Raw genomic sequence first — 22323 nt, forward strand, 5'->3', positions numbered from 1 at the left:
AAATGGTTTCAAACATTTTTTCATTTTAATATCCACGGAAATGTGTCTATGATATAATGCAGTTAAAGATGACTAATGTTTAACTATGTTGATGTACAATGAAAGGTTTTTCTTTACAGACATAATCCCGTGTTATCATAAATCTGGAAGATTGGAAGTTCCAAGAACAGGGTATCATCTGAAATATAAATGTATTATCAGTTTTATGTGTTAAAATTATCCTATTAATCTGATTTCTGGAAAAATTATTTATATTACATCAATTTGTATAATGTTACAAGAAAAGCATCTGTATAATTAATTTCTAAAAATGTAAATATTTCCTTAAACAATATCCTGTATTTAACCAGTTTAGCAAAAAAATACTTACAATTTTGCTTCTACTATTACACATTTTTATTCTGATTATTCAGTTCTGACAATCTACAAGTTCGTTTGTCCTACCATTCCGGAATTCCGCTTTTTATGGATATTGTCAATTTGTCATCCTTGTTTTGTTTTTCAATTTTATACCTGGACTAAATGTGGATAATACCACATGAGTAGAGTGAAATATTTAATTTTATACCTGAACTAAATGTGGATAATACCACATGAGTAGAGTGAAATATTCTATTTATTCCTGAACTGAATGTGGATAATACGACATGAGTAGAGTGAAATATTTAATTTTATACCTGAACTAAATGTGGATAATACCACATGAGTAGAGTGAAATATTCTATTTATTCCTGAACTGAATGTGGATAATACGACATGAGTAGAGTGAAATATTCAATTTTATACCTGAACTAAATGTGGATAATATCACATCAGTAGAGTGAAATATTTAATTTTATACCTTGACTAAATGTGGATAATACCACATGAGTAGAGTGAAATATTCAATTTTATACCTGGACTAAATGTGGATAATGCTGTAATAGGGGTGAAGCAGTTCAAGCCCTATTTGGTGAGTCCGGCAAAAGAGCCCCTAGCCTTAATGATTCTATCAATAAAATACTCCAAGTAGTTACAGTTTGAAGATTTATTTAGAACTAACTACACATAACAAAATAATCGCTTTATATACAACAAATTATAGATGTTGGGTTAGGTAGCAAATGGGTGTGGAGAGAATGGGGAAATGCCGTCCAGGTGAAAGGCAGAAGGGCAGGCTAGTGTGGGGGTAAGGCTGGCATCCCCCAGAAAAGGGTAGGTTAGCTAGATCATGAAGGAGGAGGGGCAATCCCTTCCCCCGTCGGTGGCTGGTAGGATTGACCGTGTTAAGCTGGCGGCCAACAAAAGAAAAAGGGTTTGTTGAGGAATGTGCTGGGTGGGGATTAACCACCTGCGTGTTTATCAGGAGTCTCGGAGCGTAGCATGCTCTAGGAAGTGACAGTCTGTCCGACTACCACAATACCACATGAGTAGAGTGAAATATTCAATTTTATACCTTGACTAAATGTGGATAATACCATATGAGTAGAGTGAAATATTCAATTTTATACCTGGACTAAATGTGGATAATACCACATGAGTAGAGTGAAATATTCAATTTTATACCTTGACTAAATGTGGATAATACCATATGAGTAGAGTGAAATATTCAATTTTATACCTGGACTAAATGTGGATAATACCACATGAGTAGAGTGAAATATTCAATTTTATACCTGGACTAAATGTAATACCACATGAGTAGAGTGAAATATTCAATTTTATACCTGGACTAAATGTGGATAATACCACATGAGTAGAGTGAAATATTCAATTTTATACCTGAACTAAATGTGCTGGATAATACCACATGAGTAGAATAAAATATTCAATTTTATACCTGAACTAAATGTGGATAATACCTCATGAGTAGAATAAAATATTCAATTTTATACCTGAACTAAATGTGGATAATACCACATGAGTAGAGTGAAATATTCAATTTTATACCTGGACTAAATGTGGATAATACCACATGAGTAGAATAAAATATTCAATTTTATACCTGAACTAAATGTGGATAATACCACATGAGTAGAGTGAAATATTCAATTTTATACCTGGACTAAATGTGGATAATACGACATGAGTAGAGTGAAATATTCAATTTTATACCTGAACTAAATGTGGATAAAACCACATGAGTAGAGCATAGGCGTCCAAGGGGGGGGGGTAATGGGCCATTTGGCACCCCCAAATTTTGTGAACAATACCCCCCCCAAAAAATAATTACCCCTACCTTGGGGGTGCCGTAGGCACCCCCAACGATTTTGGGGGGGGTATTTACCCCCCCAAACCATTTTGGGGGGGTAATTACCCCCCCCCCAAAATAAATGTTCTTTAAAAAAAAATTTTTTGGGGGGGTATTTACCCCCCCCAAATTGAATGTTCTTAAAAAAAAATTTTACTGTCCAACCAGTTAAAACAGTTCTTAACCATGATAACAAAAAATTTAATAGTTTGATCATGTTTTATTTGCTTGGGCCTTTATAAGGGCTAAAACCATCCCGGGGATCTATGATGTTATTGTAAAGCACTGAAGATTCCATAAGATAGATACCTAACTAAATTAAATATTTCATTAAATAATGAAAAAGAATTTCTATAGGCGATTTCTTTTGGGAGGATGTCAGGGTGTCTCAAAACTAGTTATAAAACTTACCAGGACCTATAAGACGCTTCATTATAAAGTAAAATCATATTGGTTCATTGGTTAGTGAGTTAATTATTGTATTTTTATATTCTAAAGAATGAGATACTACTATATATTTGAATAGTAGTGGCGCCCTTAGCATCTAAGAACTCGTGTTTTCTAAAGGGTAAAAAGGGAGGAGAAAAATAGCCTAAAACCACTCAAAGGATTGACCTATATGTGTGGAACCATCATGTGTGGAACCATTTTACTAAATGTGGATAATACCACATGAGTGGAGTGAAATATTTAATTTTATACCTGGACTAAATGTGGATAATACCATATGAGTAGAGTGAAATATTCAATTTTATACCTGAACTAAATGTGGATAATACCATATGAGTAGAGTGAAATATTCAATTTTATACCTGGACTAAATGTGGATAATACCATATGAGTAGAGTGAAATATTAAATTTTATACCTGAACTAAATGTGGATAATACCATATGAGTAGAGTGAAATATTAAATTTTATACCTGGACTAAATGTGGATAATACCACATGAGTAGAGTGAAATATTCAATTTTATACCTGAACTAAATGTGGATAATACCACATGAGTAGAGTGAAATATTTAATTTTATACCTGAACTAAATGTGGATAATACCACATGAGTAGAGTGAAATATTCCTGGTCCCCACACACAAAACTTATTTTGAAGCCATTCTAAAAAGTAGAAAATTACTCAATTAGTTTTAGTTCGGGAGGGAGGGGACATTGGACAGTAATTCACCATATTGGTACCAAATTATCTTATTAGTTGGCTCAAAAACTTAAGATACTTTAGATTGGTTGGTTCCAAACAAGTTATGTCCAAACTTTTCAACCAATAATATTTATTTGTAGATCGGGTAATTTTAAAAAAAATAATTGGGGATGTATATATATCATTTCTCATTTATTCTGTAACTCAGTTTGTTATTCTGCTGAAAGACTGCCACGAATAGACTCATATTTTTGGTACAATGAAAATTTTGAAAGTTTTTCATTGCTAATAATAGAATTTTCATTATTAAAATACGTCGCCTAGAAAGAAAATTATAAGCTTATTATTGGCAGAAACTTAAGATACCAGTAACTGATGATGTAAAATTGTTTCTTTTTAATAATAAAATAAGCTTTTCAATAGTTTTTTTCCCCGCTATATGGTGTTATCTTATTATCATAAATATCCACAGGGCGGCGGTTTTTATTTTTTGGAGATTTCTCTTGGGAGGGTGTGGTACCCTCCCCCAAAATAACTATAAACCTTCTCAGGACCTATGAGAAGCTACACTGCAAAGGAGCACCATATCAATTCAGCAGTTAGCGAGATCCTTTGGTACAAATAGACAAAGAGACATCCTGTTACTTTGTTATAAGGATTATGTACGGAAGTGAGAACCAAATTGAGAGCAGAGGTGAATTCTTAAAAAAACTTTTGCCTCACTAAAATCAGTTTGCCTCACTAAAATTTTAGTAAGGCAAAATTATCCCATCTAAATCTTTAGTGAGCCTCACTGATTTAAGTGAGGCAAAATGATTTTAGTGAGTAAATTTTTTAAAAAGTATTCACCTCAGTTCTACTAAAATTTACCTGGGATCCCAAATTTACGAAGTTTTCATAGATTCCCAAAATATTCTCAAACTTCATCAGTTTTTGGTATTCAGCACTTTCTCTCATTTTAGCTACAAAAAAAAGAATTAGATAAACAGCTAAAAATTCTAAATATTGAAAAAACAAGAAAAAGCATGTCCACAAAAAATATTTGTCAAGGAAAAAAGGATTTATTTTTGTTGTGGGTACTTTTATTATTTAGTTATTGGATGGTTCTATCAGTGTTCAAAAATTCGCACCAATAATCAATAGAAGGGGTAGTTTTGTCTATCATCATCTGTCACAAAAGAATGAAAAAAAATCAGGTATTTCATTGGGGGTTTAACAAATTCAAAACAAGTATAAAACAGGGGAACGGTGAAATATACGGACTTTTTAGCAATGCGTTTAAAGTTGCTACGCTTTCAAATGTTTCGAACCGAATCATCATGCTTAAAGTTTTACATCGATAGGACAATTACATCAACCATCAAAGCTATCATATGCAGATTGACGGACCTACCCTAAATGTAGAATAGCTTCGCTAGTAAAAAAACGGATCATGGAAAGAAAACAAAGTAGCGGGTTTCATCGTATTTTCACTGTAGCATTTGATAGGTTATTTTAGGTAAGGTTAAGTAAATGTTAATGTCACGGACTCAATCTGAATAGTCCAATTATGACGCATAGATGTCTGATTATAGAATAGCTGGCCAGGAATGGGATGAATGATCAACAAGCAGTTGACAATTCTAAAAAAATATACATAATTAGTACATTTAAATCATTATAAAATAAGATATCAATTGCTTATTTTTAGAAGAAAAAAAAATATTTGTTGTTGTGACCGATTGGACTCTGTTTAATTTCAAAAGAATTAAATCAAATCTTTAGGTATTTGACAAATAAAAGAAACATCTAAGCTTTTTAAAAATAAATATTTACTCAATAACAAAAAATCTGGGGTTTAGGAAAATCTTTAAAAATATTTTTTTTCATAAAGAAAACATTTTATTACACCAAAATAAATCTTGGTTTTTCGCCACACAAAACACGCAATTTTTCATACTTAGGGATGGTTAAAATAAATCATAAACTCTCACCTCTTAGACACATTCATTAAGCACCCAAACCACTACCAGATCTATGCTCCTAGAAGCTTCATACCCCTCGAAAATGACAAGAAAATAATCTGCTCTTTCCTTCTCAAAATCAACACAACAACTGCCCCCTCAAGGCCTCGCATGTGCGGAGCGCATCAGAGACACAATGCCGCGTTTTCTTAACCTCTTAGAGAAAAGGGAAATCAATGCTGCATTACATTACACAACCCTTATACCAAAGTTCCATTAAAATATCAGAAACTATTTTCATCTTTTCTGAAAACAAACAAAAATCATTCCCAAAACAGTTAATGATTGCTCTGCAGGGTAGGAAATTGGTTTCGCAGGGTTAAAGCGCCCCACAGTGGCTATAAATAGGAGAAAAGTTACTTTGAAAATTGGACGAAACCTGTTACTTTGTTTCTTTCCATGATAAAAAAAAACTACCTAAATGATATAGAACAACTCCAGTGTTAGTTCCCTGTATCTTTTCTTTGTCATTGGTGAATAAAAATTTATCTCTAACCTATAAAATTATAAATATGTATATTACATTTAGAATCATAGATACTTTCTCATTTTATTGGCACCAGGGAGGGAGGGGACAATGGGCTGTTTATTACACTAGTCCCCACATTTTATAATAACGTTTTCTTATTCGTTGTTAAAAAACTTTGGTAACTTTTATTGCATTTTGATTGGTTGGTTCATTAAGTTCAATTACTAATTGTAATCTAAAGAAGGGATGTTTTGTGTATCATCATTGGGAATGTACGTCAATTTATTGGTAATCGTCTTATCCCTTTAAATCCCTGACTAAAGACATGTTAATTAAGGAACAATACAGCCATATTATAGGTTATATCGTGTACACATTTTGGTGCGAAAGGGCAATTTTTTTTTAATCCATATATACATATATGTTAGTTAAATTTTTCAGGATAAAGCTAGCTTTCGGGTAATAATATCCTCCAAAAATTTCGTCGCTCTTAGTATTGGAATGAATCACATGTGACTTAACAGTAAACATAAACAAATATTTTTGTCTGGAAAATTTTCGAAGCGCCTGAAAGTGTCATGTTTAACATCATGAAAATACATCTAAATCAATCTCTTTTTAGGGGGTTCCTTTCCCACTTCTCCTCTCATCCCTCCTTTATAATCGTATTTTTATGACGCTTGCCGGCGCTTCAAAATTTCTTTTTTTTTATCTTCGACGGATTATTGTGTATGACAGCCCATCTTAAATTATAAATATATTTGTTTTAGTATTAGTTAAATGCTTTGTTGAGATCAAACAAACTTAAATTAATCTTCTCCTATTTTCTTGATTTAAGTAGCACAGCTACTAAATGATTAGGGGCTGGCCAAACGTCATTAGATAAAATACAATATCAAATATTGTTATTGTTAAATAAGTAATAAGTAAACTTTTTAAAAAAAATCTTGTCGTCTTATTGTCATTATTATAATTGTTCCAACATATTTCTACCCAAACCAAGTTGAATCAACTAATTGCACGAAGCCTCAAGTCTAACCACTCAGTTAGGGCAGTTAACTTAAACTAATTATGACAAACTTCAATTACTTACTCTACTTTTTTCACCATCTGATATTATCTCTAGGGGCGTAGCTGCTGTTCATAACACTGTAACACCAGGACCAACAAACAACAAACACCCGAGGCCAATGCATTCCCCCTACCTTCACCAATTAAAATATGAATATGATACCTTATTTAATGCAACTGTAACTATATTCATATAATAGCCAGTCTGTTCTCTGGTTAAGCCAATCAACTGAGTACTGTAAATAGATAGATAAATAGATTACTACTAGTCTGTTGATAAACCAATCAATTGAGTACCGAATAGATAGGTAAAGAGAGACAAAAATAGATAGGTAGCTAGATTGATAGGTATATAAATAAATAGATATAAACAGATAGATAAATAGATAAACAGATAGATAGATAATTAAAGATAAATTAAATCCATCTCTTTTTTTAGGGGTTTTCTTCCCAACTTCTCCTCTCATCATTCTTATGACGCCACATGACTGATTTATAAGTCACTTTGTTCCACTACCTTAATGGCCAAAATTAAAGAGATATATAGATAGATAGATAGATAGATAGATAGACAAGGAGAAATAGATAGATATATAGACAGACAAGGATAGATAAACATTAACTAACCTGTTCATTGAATCAAAATAAGAATCAAGATATGATAAATCTTTCTTCACAAACAAATCCGCGTCAAACATTATTAACCTAAAAAATAAATTGTAGAAAAACCAGGGTTCTAAATAATAAGACAATGGCCGATGAATTGATGTACATCCCCAATGATGATGCACAAAATTACATCTTCTTTAGATTAAAATTAGTGGTCGAAACAATTGAACACTAATCTTTATAAATTAACCAAAATTCAATGAAAGTGCCCAAGGTTAATAAGCCAACGTATAAAAAACTGTATTATAAAAATTTGGGGCCAAGTGTAATAAAAAACCCAATGTCCCCTCTCGATCTCTCTAATAAAAGATTCTCGATTGAAAAATTTAAAGAGAGGTATTTTGTATTTTGTGAGGTTATTTTAATTTTAATGTTATTTGAAGCCTGATATCCAGCCTATCTGACCATTATATTTCAGACATACAAACATAGTGATTGTCATTGACTAGAATTATAGAGTATCTTGCCTATATAAAATCGTTCTATTGTTTTAAAACTTTGTTAAAAAAATACCTATCAATTTGTGTTAAAGTATTTCCATAAAAAGGTCCAATGTAGAAAAGATCCTAAAATAAACGAATGTTTGAATTATAAAGCAGAAGAAGATGATTAAAGTCCCTCAACAGATTATGACATCATACGATAAAATAACCAATGAGAGGCCAGCATATATTTTACCATTTTGGTCAATTACAGTGTATATTGCCCTCTCATTGGCTATTCAATCGTATGACGTCATAATCTGTTGAGGAACTTTAATTATCTTCGCAGCAGAACAATGTCTGCTCGTTCGTCTGTCCGAAAATCTATAAATGTATCATTTTGGTTCTACTTTTCAGGAAATATATCTATTAGTCATAAAATGGTTATAGGCTATTAACCCGCGACCGTGGCTCAACACGTAGCGCACTGGCTCGTCGTTGGGGAGATAGGGTTGAATCTCGGCTTGACACCGCGTTATAACTAAAGACATTAAAAATGGTTCCTACTGCTACTATGTCAGGTAAGCGACTTTAATAGTTAAAGTAGGGGGAATGCCTTGGCCCAAAAGAGGCGTAACTCTTTACCATGCACAGTTAGGACTTCTCAGACAAAGGTCGTGTAATCAAAGGGTTGGTTGTCTGATGGGTGTTATTTAACCTAATACCCCGGGTGTTTGGACAGAAAAGGAGACATTTGGTTCTCCTTGCTTATCCTGGGTTGTTGGACCATGGCGTTTCATGTCATGGACAGCATCTCCGCCCGTATGAGGTAATTGACAAAAAAAATCCTTGGGGTAGGGATTGAAAAATGTAAACATTAAATTAAAACAGCATAAAATTAGCTGTTAGTCAGGGACAAGGGAATGATATTCTGACAAACAACTCTATTACCCCTTCCCCTTTTAATCCCCTTCTTTTCCACTCTTCTTCAGTTACATGGCAAAAAAACAAATGTACCATCAGATATTTTATAGGGTTTCGTGATTTTTTGTAGAATTGTTTTTCAGAATAGCTACCCCTGGCTGTTAGTAAACTGAAAACAAAATAACAAGTTCTCAGAATTGAATTTTATAGGTAGGTTTCAAATTGTTTTTTTTTAAGTTACTAATTATTTTAAAAAACGAAAAGTTTATTGCTAAAGGTATATGCTTTCCGTATAAAGGCCTTGTTGAGCACAAAAACGCCATTCACCTATAATTATCTTCAAGATTTATTGAACCTAACAGAGAGGGGTGAATTTTTTTCCTTGCTTAACCCCTACGGGGGGCCCCTAACTTTCAGGACCATTAATTACGGTGTCCTAATCCTGCGGGGCTTCCCATTACCTAATATAACCAACCTGACCTAACAAAATACAAATGAAAACTTTTTTTTATGACATTTCAAAATGGGGATAAAGGGTTTCTTTGTTTGACTAGGCACTTTTAGAGAAGGCAACATCTTCCCCAAATGATATTATTGTTTTTTTTACCTAATTGTACCAGAGACAGCTTTCCTTGGATAGTAAATTGAAAAATATTAAGATTAATTACAGTTTTGTTAGCCCCTTAGGGTCCAGGATAACAAAACTGGTATCAATATTATGATTTTTCATTATATTATTCGTAGGAAATTGAATATAATAGGATATACACATAATTTTTAAGTACGGCTAAGAACCTGTTATAATCCAGCGGGTATTTATCGGTTTAGATGCCGAACTAGAATACCTTATTATATTTTGGAGAATCCATGACGACTAACCCCTCATCTTCATAACTCACTATTGCCTCTGAAAAACGGATGAAAACATACATAAATAGCGAGGCTGTCTCAACCATGACACTTTGGTTGAGCTTGACTTTCGAATTAGCGGGAAGTTCACGAGATCAGTTGGCGAACATACAAACCCCCAATACCAGGAACCATCAAGTTTCAACAGCAGGTTTGAATATAGATTTATTGATGAAATTATTTCAAAGACCTGAAATTACAATATCAATTAGTTCATAATTCCAGTTATTTATAACCACGTAATCTTATTTGCTTTTTAAAAATCATTTTTCTCTACGGTAAAAAATCTTTGGAAACTTTGGCTTTAAAGGAAAATTATTTGGTTTAATAAATCATTGTTAAATGCAACAATAATGCACATAAAAATTACTAAAACATATATTAATCATAATTAAATTTCATGCTTAGCTGGCTAAAGCCTTTTTAAAACTACATATAATCGTCCTATACACCATTCTTCTTAATCAAATTAACAAATTCTACCTGAAGCTCTTATGGTTTCAAATCCCTGATACACTAGGGTCGTTCACACACTATGAGACCAATGATAGGCCCAATTTTGTTCTCCGAAATCTTCACACTCTCATATCTCATTCAAAAGTAAAGAACGTGCGCTTCAAAATAAACAAACAATCCATGCCGCGCCACATTATGAAAGGAAAGCCATGAAAAGACGACATTTGCGCTTAGTTTTAGGTTAATGATAAGGAATTTAATTTCGAACTTGATAAACACAAAGCTTCCTCGAAAAGAGGTTAAGACACACCCCCCGTTTGAAAGTCAAATTAACTTCCTTAACGAGATTCAAGGTTTTTTTGCGCTGAGCACTAGCAACATTTCTCACTAAACTCAACTCACCATAATCACATGAGAATGGCCACATCCCGAAAACGTGACAATTTTGCTCCTAACTAAATGAAACCCCGTGAAATGCATACACAATATTATACTCCTCACTAGGACTCACAATACCTCACATTTTAGGATAGAAGGATGGGGATTGGTTTGTACCATACAACATTCCATGCACATGACAATCACATGATCACATACACAAATCCTAAAATAGATAATCCTATTAATCATGATGTTGTAATATAACAACTATACTAAATAATAATCATTTCATAATCAATAGGTAATAAATCATTATTATAAATCAATAAGTACCTACGAAATCAGGTTGAAATGTAAATGTAAACAAATAATGGTAAAAATAAAACGAAATAAATCTTAGACAAGAAAATTAAGATTTATAGGTACTTAAAACTAAATTTGTTAAGCATCAAAAAGAGTAGTAAGAAAAAATTTTTCAAAATCCTTGGGCAGAAAGTTTTTCAAACCTAATGAATAAGAACTGTAATATCTTAATCAACAATAAAACTTTTTAATACTTAAAGAATAGCAAATAATAATATCTTCGTTAGAATTTTCATCGGAATCATAAAAAATACCAATTTTTCTTTGTAAAAAAATATGAGACTTTAAATATGAATTTTCAATCATTCCTTGATCTGAATAAAAATGTTTTACTTGATTGAAATTCATATATAATTTTAAAAAAAATCTGCTAAAAAAATACTTGATTTTTTTCTTAGAATAAATATCGAATCACGCAACCTCGACACATTTATTCCTTTTTGTTAAACTTTTCAGGTAAGTTTTAAAATGAATTGTACTTTTGAAAAGAAATTAAACTCAATAAAATTAAATTTGAGCATACGAAATAGAAGATTATTTAATCGCATTTCATTTGATTCTTATTTTAGGCATAAAAATAGGCATATGAAAAATGTGGCTTTTTACTAAAAAAATCTCAATTTCCATAAAATAAGAATCAATTATTAATCATAATTTTTAACAACTGCCTGACTGATACAGCATGTTCTTCTAGGGGAGACTTATCTGTCAGTCTGAACAAGACTCTTGCAGTCTTTCTTCCATCCTCAATTCTCGTCACTCGGCCCATCCTCAAACATCTCATCAGCGGATTGGTACTCGTAACCAGAACTATATCTCCGTCAGCTAGTGGCTCCGCCATCTCATCCTTCCACTTGGACATCCGTAATATCTTCGGTAGGATCTCCTGGCGGTAGGCAGTCCAAAACTGGGCAGACAAATCTTCCAACAACTTCAACCTGGAGGAAATTTGGTCCTCCGGTTTCATCGCCACATTGCACAACGGCTGGCGGTCAACATTTCCCAGCAGCTGGCCAGGGGTAATCAGCCGCCAATTCTCCACGTCGTTCGCAGCTTCAATCGTCAATGGTCTGCTATTCATCAATTTGCTAACCTCCGCCAACAGCACCAGGAGCTCGTTGAAATTAACAGAACTATTCACCAACTTCTTGGACAGCAACCTCTTGGTTAATCCCACCATTTTCTCAGCTTGCCCAATGTAATGGTGGGCTCGGGCCGGGATCTGAGACCAAGAAAACTCTACCTGGCTGCCCAACTTCTGCTCTAAAACTTTGCGAGCACCGGATAATTGTGTGCCCATGTCGCTTACTATGATCTTCGGCAGACAATGAACAGCTTCCAACTTGCGCAGGGACAACAGGATACTGCTGGTATCATACTTTTCCAAGGCATCTAACCATAACGCCCCTGAGAACCTGCAGACCACCACGAACACCCACACCTTCTTCGTTGCTGTCTGACTCCTCGTTTTGGCGGCAGCTCTCCTCGTAACCAGCGGACCCATCAGGTCGACTTGCACAGCTTCAAAAGGCCTGCTCGGGACCAACTTGTCAGGTAACACGTCCTTCATGGTAGCACGACATTCCTTAGCCCTCTCAACACTGCAGGGCCAACACTTCTTCACTTCCATGATGGACAACCTCCTTGCCTTCACAATCCAGCACCAACGGCGGCTCTCAGCTAAAGTTCCACGGACTCCAGAGTGAAGCTCAACATGCGCTTCTCTCATAAAAACAGCAGCTAACCAATTACCAGGCTCCAAAATTATTAAACCTGGCATGTCTTCAAATATCATTTTACGGCCGCCAGTAATGGCGTCAATGACTGGCTGTCCACGACCAACCATTTTAAGAATCCTCATCTCCCTGGTCACATAATTTCCTCCGGGACCAACGACAGGCCAGGTCAATGATACTTCATGCACTAATGGATTTAATGACGCATAATTGCCTTTAGCGTCATTTATCCACTCATCCTCTTGGCTTCGTGACACAATGAAAAGTTCCGCCGCCGCCATAAAATTGTACAAAGACGGCTTGTACACAGAATCTGCGGCTGCTACATGACTACCAGCGGCTGTAGTCTTACCTTCTTGTCTGCTCTTTAGCTTCTTCAACCAGGTGTTCGCAACTTGCAGGACAGCTGCCATAATACGTTTGGCCTGTCCAAATGATCTCCTGTGCTTAAACCTAAAGACATCTTCAGCGGCTTCTCCGGCAACTTTCATTGAACATAACTTAACCATTTTGGTATTCAACTCCTCTGGGGGTAAAACCTGCTTGACTTCTTCGGCAGTTTTCACCGGCCACGCACTTTCATCCTGGCGCAACCATTCTGGGCCCAATCTGTACCTGGAACCTGGTCCCAAATCTGATACCTTGCAGGTGCTTCTGGTGCCCAAATCTGCAACGTTGTGCGTCCCCGGGACCCACCTCCAGTCATCCTTGTTGGTTGCAGATTGAATTTCTCCAATACGATGAGAATTAAATGTGTTCAGCATAGCACTGTTGGAAACTATTTGTGATAAAACACATGATGAATCAGTAAAGTACATCACTCTGATAATATCAAAGGGCAGGGCATCTCTGACGGACTTTGCCAACCTTGTGGACATTTGGCATCCCATCAACTCAAGGCGTGGAATTGACTCACACTTGACCGGCGCAACTCTTGATTTGGTGGCTAGCAGAAACGTTTCAAATCCTTGTCTAGTTGGCCACCTCAAATATGCATTACTTGCATAAGCCTCTGATGACCCATCCGAAAACATCATCAAGGATGGAAGGCCAGTTGGTTCATCCGGGACCACACAACGGTCAAACTCCAGTTTAGCGACCTCAGCTCTATCCTCCAGCGACTTAACAAGTTCATCCCGTAGACTTTTTGGAATGAAATCTTGCCAACCCAAATTCAGCAAACATGTTTTCCGCAGGACAAGTTTAATTCTTAACAGAATAGGGCTGCAAAGCCCGATCGGGTCGAAGGTTTGGGCGGCGAACCTGTGGACCATCTTCTTTGTCAGATTCTCGTCCAAGGCGTCCTGGAGGTTGTACAAATCAGCATCCTCTTTCACCTTCCTTCCCTTGACCTTACCATCTTGGTTGACTCTTGTGGCGATGGACAACACATCGGTGGCTGGCTTCCATATCAGCCCGAGAACCTTGGTAGGCTGGCAATCATCTCCAGAATAAATGACTTGTTTGAAGGAAAAACTACCTTTGCCGATAATTCTGTCGGCCTCTTTCATCATCTCCTTGGCTTCTGGCTTCGATCCTGCTCCCGAAATAACGTCATCTATGAAGCTGTGCTTCTCAAGCTTGACTGCAACTGGAATCTGAGGTAACTTGAATTCCTCATCAGGGTAGGTAGGTATTGGTGGCTCCTTCCATAACTCAGGTTTAGCAACAATTTCACTACCGTTTATCTGCCCCTCTCCATACATCTCCTTGACCTCTGCTTCACTCTTTCCGCCGAACAGGCGGGACGTCAACTTCAGGGCTGTAACTGCCAAGTTTCCCGCAGCCAACTCGCCGAAATTCACAACTTTGGTCAGGTAAATTTCAAGTGGACCATCTGGCGTCGGGGAAAATAAAACTCTCTTCATCTGGCTGTCGAACTCTGTGGCCAGGATGGAGTTATAAAACTTGGAGATATCCGCGGTTATACCAACCTTGTAACCGCGGAAAAGCATCAAATGATAAAAAATCTTCTGCATTGGCGGCGGGCCTCCCAGCATTATGTTATTAAAACTGGTACCCTTGAACGTCAGAGAACTATTTGCACACAATCGCATGGGTGTGGAACTTGAATCCTCCTTGAAAGCAACCACTATTGATGAACAAGACTTAGGTCCTTCATACTGCAATTCTTCAGGCGTGGCTTTTTGAAAAACGCCTCTTCTTATGGCGTCGTTGAATACCTCCACATACATTCCATAGGTACCTTCCTTGACCATCCTGGCACGATCCTTTTCAGCAATTTTGCGGGCTAAACTCTCATTGTAGGGTAAAGTGTGAGGATCTTCAATATAAGCATATTGACCTGTCCACTTGTTGGACTGCAAGTCTAGTGTTAAACCTGCCTCAATTATCCTCTGCCTCTCACGCTGGTCCCAGGTAGTGCCGTCGGCCATAGCCTTGCACTCTTGACAAGCAGTACATCCTGGACAAAGTGCCTGCGGCTGTACGCCAAACGATTCAGACGTCAGAAAGTCTGGCAAAGTGCCTCCACTGACACTGACAGCCTTATAAGCCGACTTTTGATCTCCAGCTCCACCATCAGCACTCGTACAGATAAAACCACTACCAAAAATGGTTCGCCACAACATAGACTGGCCCACTTTCTGGTAGGTTGAAGGAAACACGTCAGGATGTGTATTTCCAATGATGATATCTAAGCCTCCACTAATATATGTAAACCTTTCTGGCGGCATTTTAAATATCTCGGCGGCAGTTTCGGGGTGGACCGAGCGCATCTCGTTGGCCCCGCCGAGGGTAGGCATGACAGCTGCCTCAAACTCCCTCAAATTGCCGTCCCTATCCTTCAGATAAAACACAACATTGCGGCAGGAAGACTCACTGCCATCAGCTACAGAAATAGTTGTATATCTGCCAGTAGATTTCAGCTTCAACTTGTTGGATAACTTTTCAGACACAAGTGGCAAATTTGCCCCGGAGTCAAACATTACCGTGGTGTGGCAGGTGCCGCCGCCAGGTGCTACAACAGGAACTAACTGAAGTAAGAAGGTACAGGGGCTGGGTGCAGAACTTGACTTGTAGACTGTATTCACACCAGCACTAGCCTCATGGAGTAACCTGGAATGGTATCTGTCGCAATTATTTGTACCACAAACACCAAGCTTATCAGATTTATTACACTTGTCAGCAGTATGGCCGTCACACAAGCAGAGTTCACATAACTTCTTCCGCTGGACAACTTTCTTTCGGTCAACCACGTCCATCTTCTTAAACGTGAGGCAACGGAAAATCGGGTGTTTCTCCTTGCAGCTCTCCACAGGACATGCACTGTTCCACTTGGAAGCCTTGTCCTTTCCAGCCTTTCCATTCTTATTGTCGTTGCGGCCAGATACTTGCGCGGCGGCAGCTCTGTCACGATTTCTCTTGCCGGCGCCATTATCATAAGACATATCACCGGCCAACATGGCACCCCTGGTCCTCTCCAGCAGTTCTACAATCTTCGGGATGTTTGGTTGGTTCATGCTACCTAGCTCCATCATAATTTTGTCTTTCAAATTTTCAGGGCACTTGTCTTTAAAAATATGAATAAGAGTTAGGTGATTGTAATCCTTAGCTGCAGAACCAACGATGGCTTCTACCTCCTGCATCATGCTCTTGAAGGTAGCAATTGCGCTAACCACGTCCACAGGTTTATCCACAGGTTTCATCTTGTTCAACTTAGTTAAAATCCTCATGAACCGGCGAGTGTTTGATAAAAACATCTGATCAAGAAACGCCCATTGTTCATTATGATCTCTAATCGCTGACACTTGCTTGCGTAGTTCCGGGTTGGTTATCACCTTCTCCATACACAACATCAGACTTAACCTCTGGTCAGCAAATCCATAACCAGAACATAGATCTTTAAAGACCTGTTTAAAGTTTGGGTAATCCGTGTCAGTACCGTCGAACGACGGCAACAAACTGTTGTCCCAGCGCCCATACTGCGGGTTGGAACTCCGAATATCCACGGCAGACATACTTCTGGAGAGCATGGCAGGTGTCCCACTCTCATCCAGGTTAGATGAACGACGTTCCATCTCTCTAAGCCTTCGGTACATATCACGTACTTCTTGGCGCAACTCCACGGAAATTTTAAGCACTCCCATGTCCATCTTCACCTTCTCAATGACGTCGAGGTTCCTGGCGACAGTGCTTGACCTCGCGTTGTCTGAATCATTGTCAAGCCAGTACAGAATTTTTGTACACTGCTCCAACGACGCATAAACTTTATCTGCAACAGTTTTCTGCTCACTAGCTTCATCCAAATCACGCTTGAACTCGCGCAGCTCACTAGTCTCCACGGCAGGTTTTAGACTTTTTATTAGGTCAGATTGGTCCTTGACCTCACTAAAATGTCACGAATTGATTTTACAGTCACATTTTCACATGAACTAAAACTTTGGCAGGCTTTTAGATTGTCATAAAACACTTTTAACTGTTCATCAAAAACTTCTAGCCTTTCACTGCCAATAGCGATAGCTCGCTCAATTTTCTGCTTTTTGGTTAGTGGCATATTGATTCACTAGGTACTTATTTCACAGAAAAATTGTCACAGTTTATTGCATCAATAATTCACTGGATGCTATTGATCTCTTGATGAATGCTAACGCCTATTCATCAGATACTTTGAAATTGTCTCAACCATGACACTTTGGTTGAGCTTGACTTCCGAATTAGCGGGAAGTTCACGAGATCAGTTGGCGAACATACAAACCCCCAATACCAGGAACCATCAAGTTTCAACAGCAGGTTTGAATATAGATTTATTGATGAAATTATTTCAAAGACCTGAAATTACAATATCAATTAGTTCATAATTCCAGTTATTTATAACCACGTAATCTTATTTGCTTTTTAAAAATCATTTTTCTCTACGGTAAAAAATCTTTGGAAACTTTGGCTTTAAAGGAAAATTATTTGGTTTAATAAATCATTGTTAAATGCAACAATAATGCACATAAAAATTACTAAAACATATATTAATCATAATTAAATTTCATGCTTAGCTGGCTAAAGCCTTTTTAAAACTACATATAATCGTCCTATACACCATTCTTCTTAATCAAATTAACAAATTCTACCTGAAGCTCTTATGGTTTCAAATCCCTGATACACTAGGGTCGTTCACACACTATGAGACCAATGATAGGCCCAATTTTGTTCTCCGAAATCTTCACACTCTCATATCTCATTCAAAAGTAAAGAACGTGCGCTTCAAAATAAACAAACAATCCATGCCGCGCCACATTATGAAAGGAAAGCCATGAAAAGACGACATTTGCGCTTAGTTTTAGGTTAATGATAAGGAATTTAATTTCGAACTTGATAAACACAAAGCTTCCTCGAAAAGAGGTTAAGACAGAGGCAAAAAATATCCTATGGGAATACAGATTTAAAGAGAATTTACTAAAAAAGAATAGAAAAAACGGGAAAATTTTCACGTACTTTCATTATTCCTATATTCATATTTTGTAGCATCTCTGACAGACCGACGGACAAATTAAATAACATACTGGATGCTTAAGTGTATGGGGAATCTTCACAACATAATTAAATCAACATAATTTCAAAAACTTAAATTACTTCAAAAATGAGAAGTATACAAAAAAACGATTGCATATCTAAATTCTATGGATCATTTTACAACTACTAATCACTAAAAGCACCGACTAGCTGTTTTAAAAAAAAATATCAAAAAGTTAGGACACCTTCTTTTGAAAGATTATGTTTAAAATAATGAAATAAGGAATAAAAACTAAATAGTCATTAAAAGTCACGAAACCTTATAAGCTAAATTACGTTAACTTTTTTTCTTTACCGGTTTTAATCAATAGGAAATTAATTGTATTTGCAGCTATAGTGAGAAAAATAGTTTTACTTCTCTTGTTAATATTCCATAAAATCTTTATTACAACTAGGCAATTGTTATTTATGATTATATTTTAGTTAACCAAAAAATAGTTCAGGGCAGGCTTTATGCTATTTTACAAATATTACCTGTTAGATTTTTTGAATAAATTTCTTTCATCATATCAATTTCTTTCCTAAATATATAAACAAGGATGACATCATCTATAAGAAGCGAAGTATACAATTATTATGGATGGACCAATGGACTGCTTCACAACCTGGTCCTCGAAACAGCCGCACCCTTTAATCACACTACTATGATCAAGGCGCAGTGCTCTCACCTCCTGTTACAGTCCAAGTCTGATTCAGTGAAACACTAATATCTGTCTGGTTAGAAATACTATCCAATGAAATGACTAATTATATTCAAACCAAATCACTAGACAATAGATTACTAAACAGTAGATATATAATTTACCTAAAAACCCTATTCCGAAAATAATGTGCTATCGGTAGTTTCAGGATTGTACATCAACGATCATACGTTTATTGGAAATCAAACTATTAAGTTATTGGTAACATATAAAACCCAAATAAATATTTTAGGCCAAGATCTATAGATTGCGCTGGTAACTTTATCTCCGAGGAGACATCCACTCTAGTGGGGACCTGCTAACCAGCATGCGACGCCTTTAGGTGGTAAGTCTACTGTGTTATCTTCTGGTTATGGAATTATACTACTAGAGAAATAAAATTGTCAAAACCTCAGATCCATCATGCGATCCCTTAATATGGGTTCTACTGTGATATCTTAAGGTCTGAGCAAATTTTACTCCTTGTGAACTAATTTCAATGACTATTTACCAATACTCGCCCATAAGGGCTTGAACCCTATTACTTCCCCCCTATACCTAATACATAAACAAAGTTTTTTAATATTTCAGATTTTTATTTTTAAGGGAACGGAATAATTTTAATTAACAAAATCTATTTTATTTTAGGTATGTTTTGGCCAAAGATCTCAAAGAAAAGTTTACTCAAGCTAAATTCTGTCAAAGATTATAACCCGACTTAACCCTTAAGATTTTCGACTGGTGATAGAGAGTGTAGTATCACAACTGAACTATTGAGCCCAAGTGGGCTGCCTTTTATAGGCCTGACTTCCTACTAACCAGGCAGAGCCTGCTATCCAGGCAGAGCCTGCTAGCCAGGCAGATCCTGCTATCTAGGCAGAATATCACCTAAAGATCTTCCTTCCCCTTTTCTTTGAGACATTTGAAATAAAATAATCGAGTGTTGTTACAATGTGACTAATTAGCAAATTAAAGATTATAAAGTGATCACATATCATTACTACATAGTAAAACAAAGATATAGAATTAGTGATTTCAAAGATTCCTTTGTTTAGGAAATTTTAGCCAATATCTGTTCTTTTTATATGTTTTTTAAGAACCATTTAACTTTATAAGATCCCAAACTGAGACTATTTGAAACCAGGAATCCTACAATTATATTATTGTTATTCTATGAACTAGAAACCATTCTAAATATTTGACTATTATATTGATAATTTTTTGTTGTTTTGTGAGAATTACCATAAAAAGAGTTAAGTTTTAATTCAAAGACTAAATGCATAAAGACAAAAGGGGAAGGGTATTATGTTAATTTGTTCATATAAGTGGGTAAAAATTATTGTTGATCACCTCCCCAAGACACAGGGGAAGGCAGAAATCTTTTCATGTGTTGACTCGTGGAAAACTTCTTATTGGGGCCTATAGCCTATTGAATTTAAACTTAACCAGATTTTTTTGGATATTTGCATATGAAAGGGGTAACATTTTGATCAGATACTGTTTCAAGATAAAAGGGAAGGGAAAATATTAGGCATATGTGTTGAGCTGTGGAAAAGATACATGTCAATAAACTATAGTTCATTGATTTTAGCAGGATTTTTCTTGATTATTTTTGTTCATAAAAAGGGTAAAGTTTTAATTCAAGTACTAATACAAAGAAAAAAGGGGAGGAAAAAGTCTTTCATATGTTGAATTGTGGAAAAGTTATATGTCAAGGACTATAGTTCAATGATTTTTAAACATAACTAGATTTATCTGGATTATTTATTTCTAGATGTTTCTTTTAAGATTTTTGCATAATAAAATAGAATTTAAAGTAGGATTGGATTTTTTCCCTCGTGAAGCTACTCTACAATTTTCTGTGTCCTCGTAAAATTGTCTAAGAGGGAAAAATAGCGATCCAGGACTAAGTAGGTTATAGAGCAGGTGTTCAGTTTTAATAGAAAACCTAAAAAAATGATGAACGGTCCGACAAAGTGAATTACAGAGTAGCTTGTTTAATAAAAATGAAAAAAAGGTGTCATTATTCAGGTCAACTTTAAATTTGAACAATGCGTTGGTGGGTGTGTGTGTGTAGCCATAGTTACTTAGTGTTTGGAACTAAGTAGTCATGGAGTAGAGCGAGACACTTTTGTATGCTAGCACCAGGGTCAGCTTATGGTCCACGCTTAAGTAAAAGAACTTGACCCGCTGTCTCAAGGGACCTACTCTTTATTACCTCACCCTCGCCGAGTATGGCACGTGTCCCAAATTAAGTCACTGTAATAAATGACGCTCTCCACATAGAAGCTTGGGTAAGGGTTGATATTATGTACTTGACTGTTGAGTATCCAAACTACACGATTGTCACCCTTCTTACACAACCAAGGGGAAGTTGCGTGAATGAATTGCAACTGAGAAATTCGAGTTGCCACATGGGGATTTGTACTCGAACTCGCATCACCGTAACTCAGTGCGTTACCACTGACCTACGACGCCCCTATATGTGTTGGAGTATAATAAGGTTATGGAAGTGGGTATGAACGGGAAAGTGAGTTGGAGAAAAAATTTAGGTTTATATTGTTTGCCAGAATCCTTGTCCCCTAGTCCCTGTTAAAATTTTATATATCATTTTATTTGTTAAATCACGAAACCTTACAAAAAGTTGAAAATTTATTGAATTTTTTGGCATAACTAATTAATCCTCCCCCCCCCCCCTTCAGCAAAATTGGATTACTTCTACTGCCTTATCTCTAGTATTAAGTGTCATGAAAAATACGTCTAAATAAAGCATTTCATGCTATTATCGAATTTAATAAAAAATGTTGATGTTTTTCCCTTTATTTAATACTTGGAAAAAAACCTTCACTGTCCATTTCACATTTAAAAACAAATAGTAAAATTTTGAGGGGTTGTAAGTTCCTCCCCCTAAATAGTTTTAATTTAAATCTTCCATGGATCGATAAGAAGCTTCACTGTAAATAAGAACCATATAGGTTCAGCTGTTGGCAATATCCTTTGCTTTACGAAGACAGCAATACATTCTGTTTCTTTTATACTGGTAAAGCTTACCTGTATTTATCAGTAATAGATTTAATATCAACAAATTGAAACAAAATTTTTGGTATTTTTGCTTTGATTGTCCATACTGGTCCTTCTATGGTTAGAAGAATCATTTTATACATTTTTAATTCTGCGGAAAACTGTTTTTAAGTGATGGAATATTTTTTAGTATGGGTCAGAACCGATTTTTATTCAATCGATTTCGATGCCATACTGAAAAAAAAACTTCAAATCCGTATGTAAAAGTAGAAGAATGTCCGTCTATGTGTGTTGACTCTACATCCCTTTC

At 36.1% G+C, this 22323-nt stretch overlaps 1 protein-coding gene across 1 annotated transcript; it reads right to left on the bottom strand.

The window, feature by feature from the left end:
- Positions 1–15: 15 nt before the first annotated feature.
- LOC145304087 (xyloside xylosyltransferase 1-like) lies at positions 16–22112 on the bottom strand. Its single transcript, XM_080145845.1, has 10 exons — positions 22044–22112; positions 18787–18833; positions 9787–9848; positions 8109–8161; positions 7554–7631; positions 7090–7162; positions 5804–5882; positions 4254–4345; positions 3263–3343; positions 16–178 (listed from the first exon to the last, which is right to left on the bottom strand). The coding sequence occupies exons 2-10, from the start codon at positions 18818–18820 to the stop codon at positions 80–82; spliced, it is 651 nt and encodes a 216-aa protein (XP_080001971.1). The 5' UTR covers positions 18821–18833; positions 22044–22112; the 3' UTR covers positions 16–79.
- Positions 22113–22323: the final 211 nt, after the last annotated feature.

Source organism: Acartia tonsa, chromosome 13 (genome assembly GCF_053477335.1).
Source record: "Acartia tonsa isolate MP-2025a chromosome 13, ASM5347733v1, whole genome shotgun sequence".
Lineage (NCBI taxonomy): Eukaryota > Metazoa > Arthropoda > Copepoda > Calanoida > Acartiidae > Acartia > Acartia tonsa.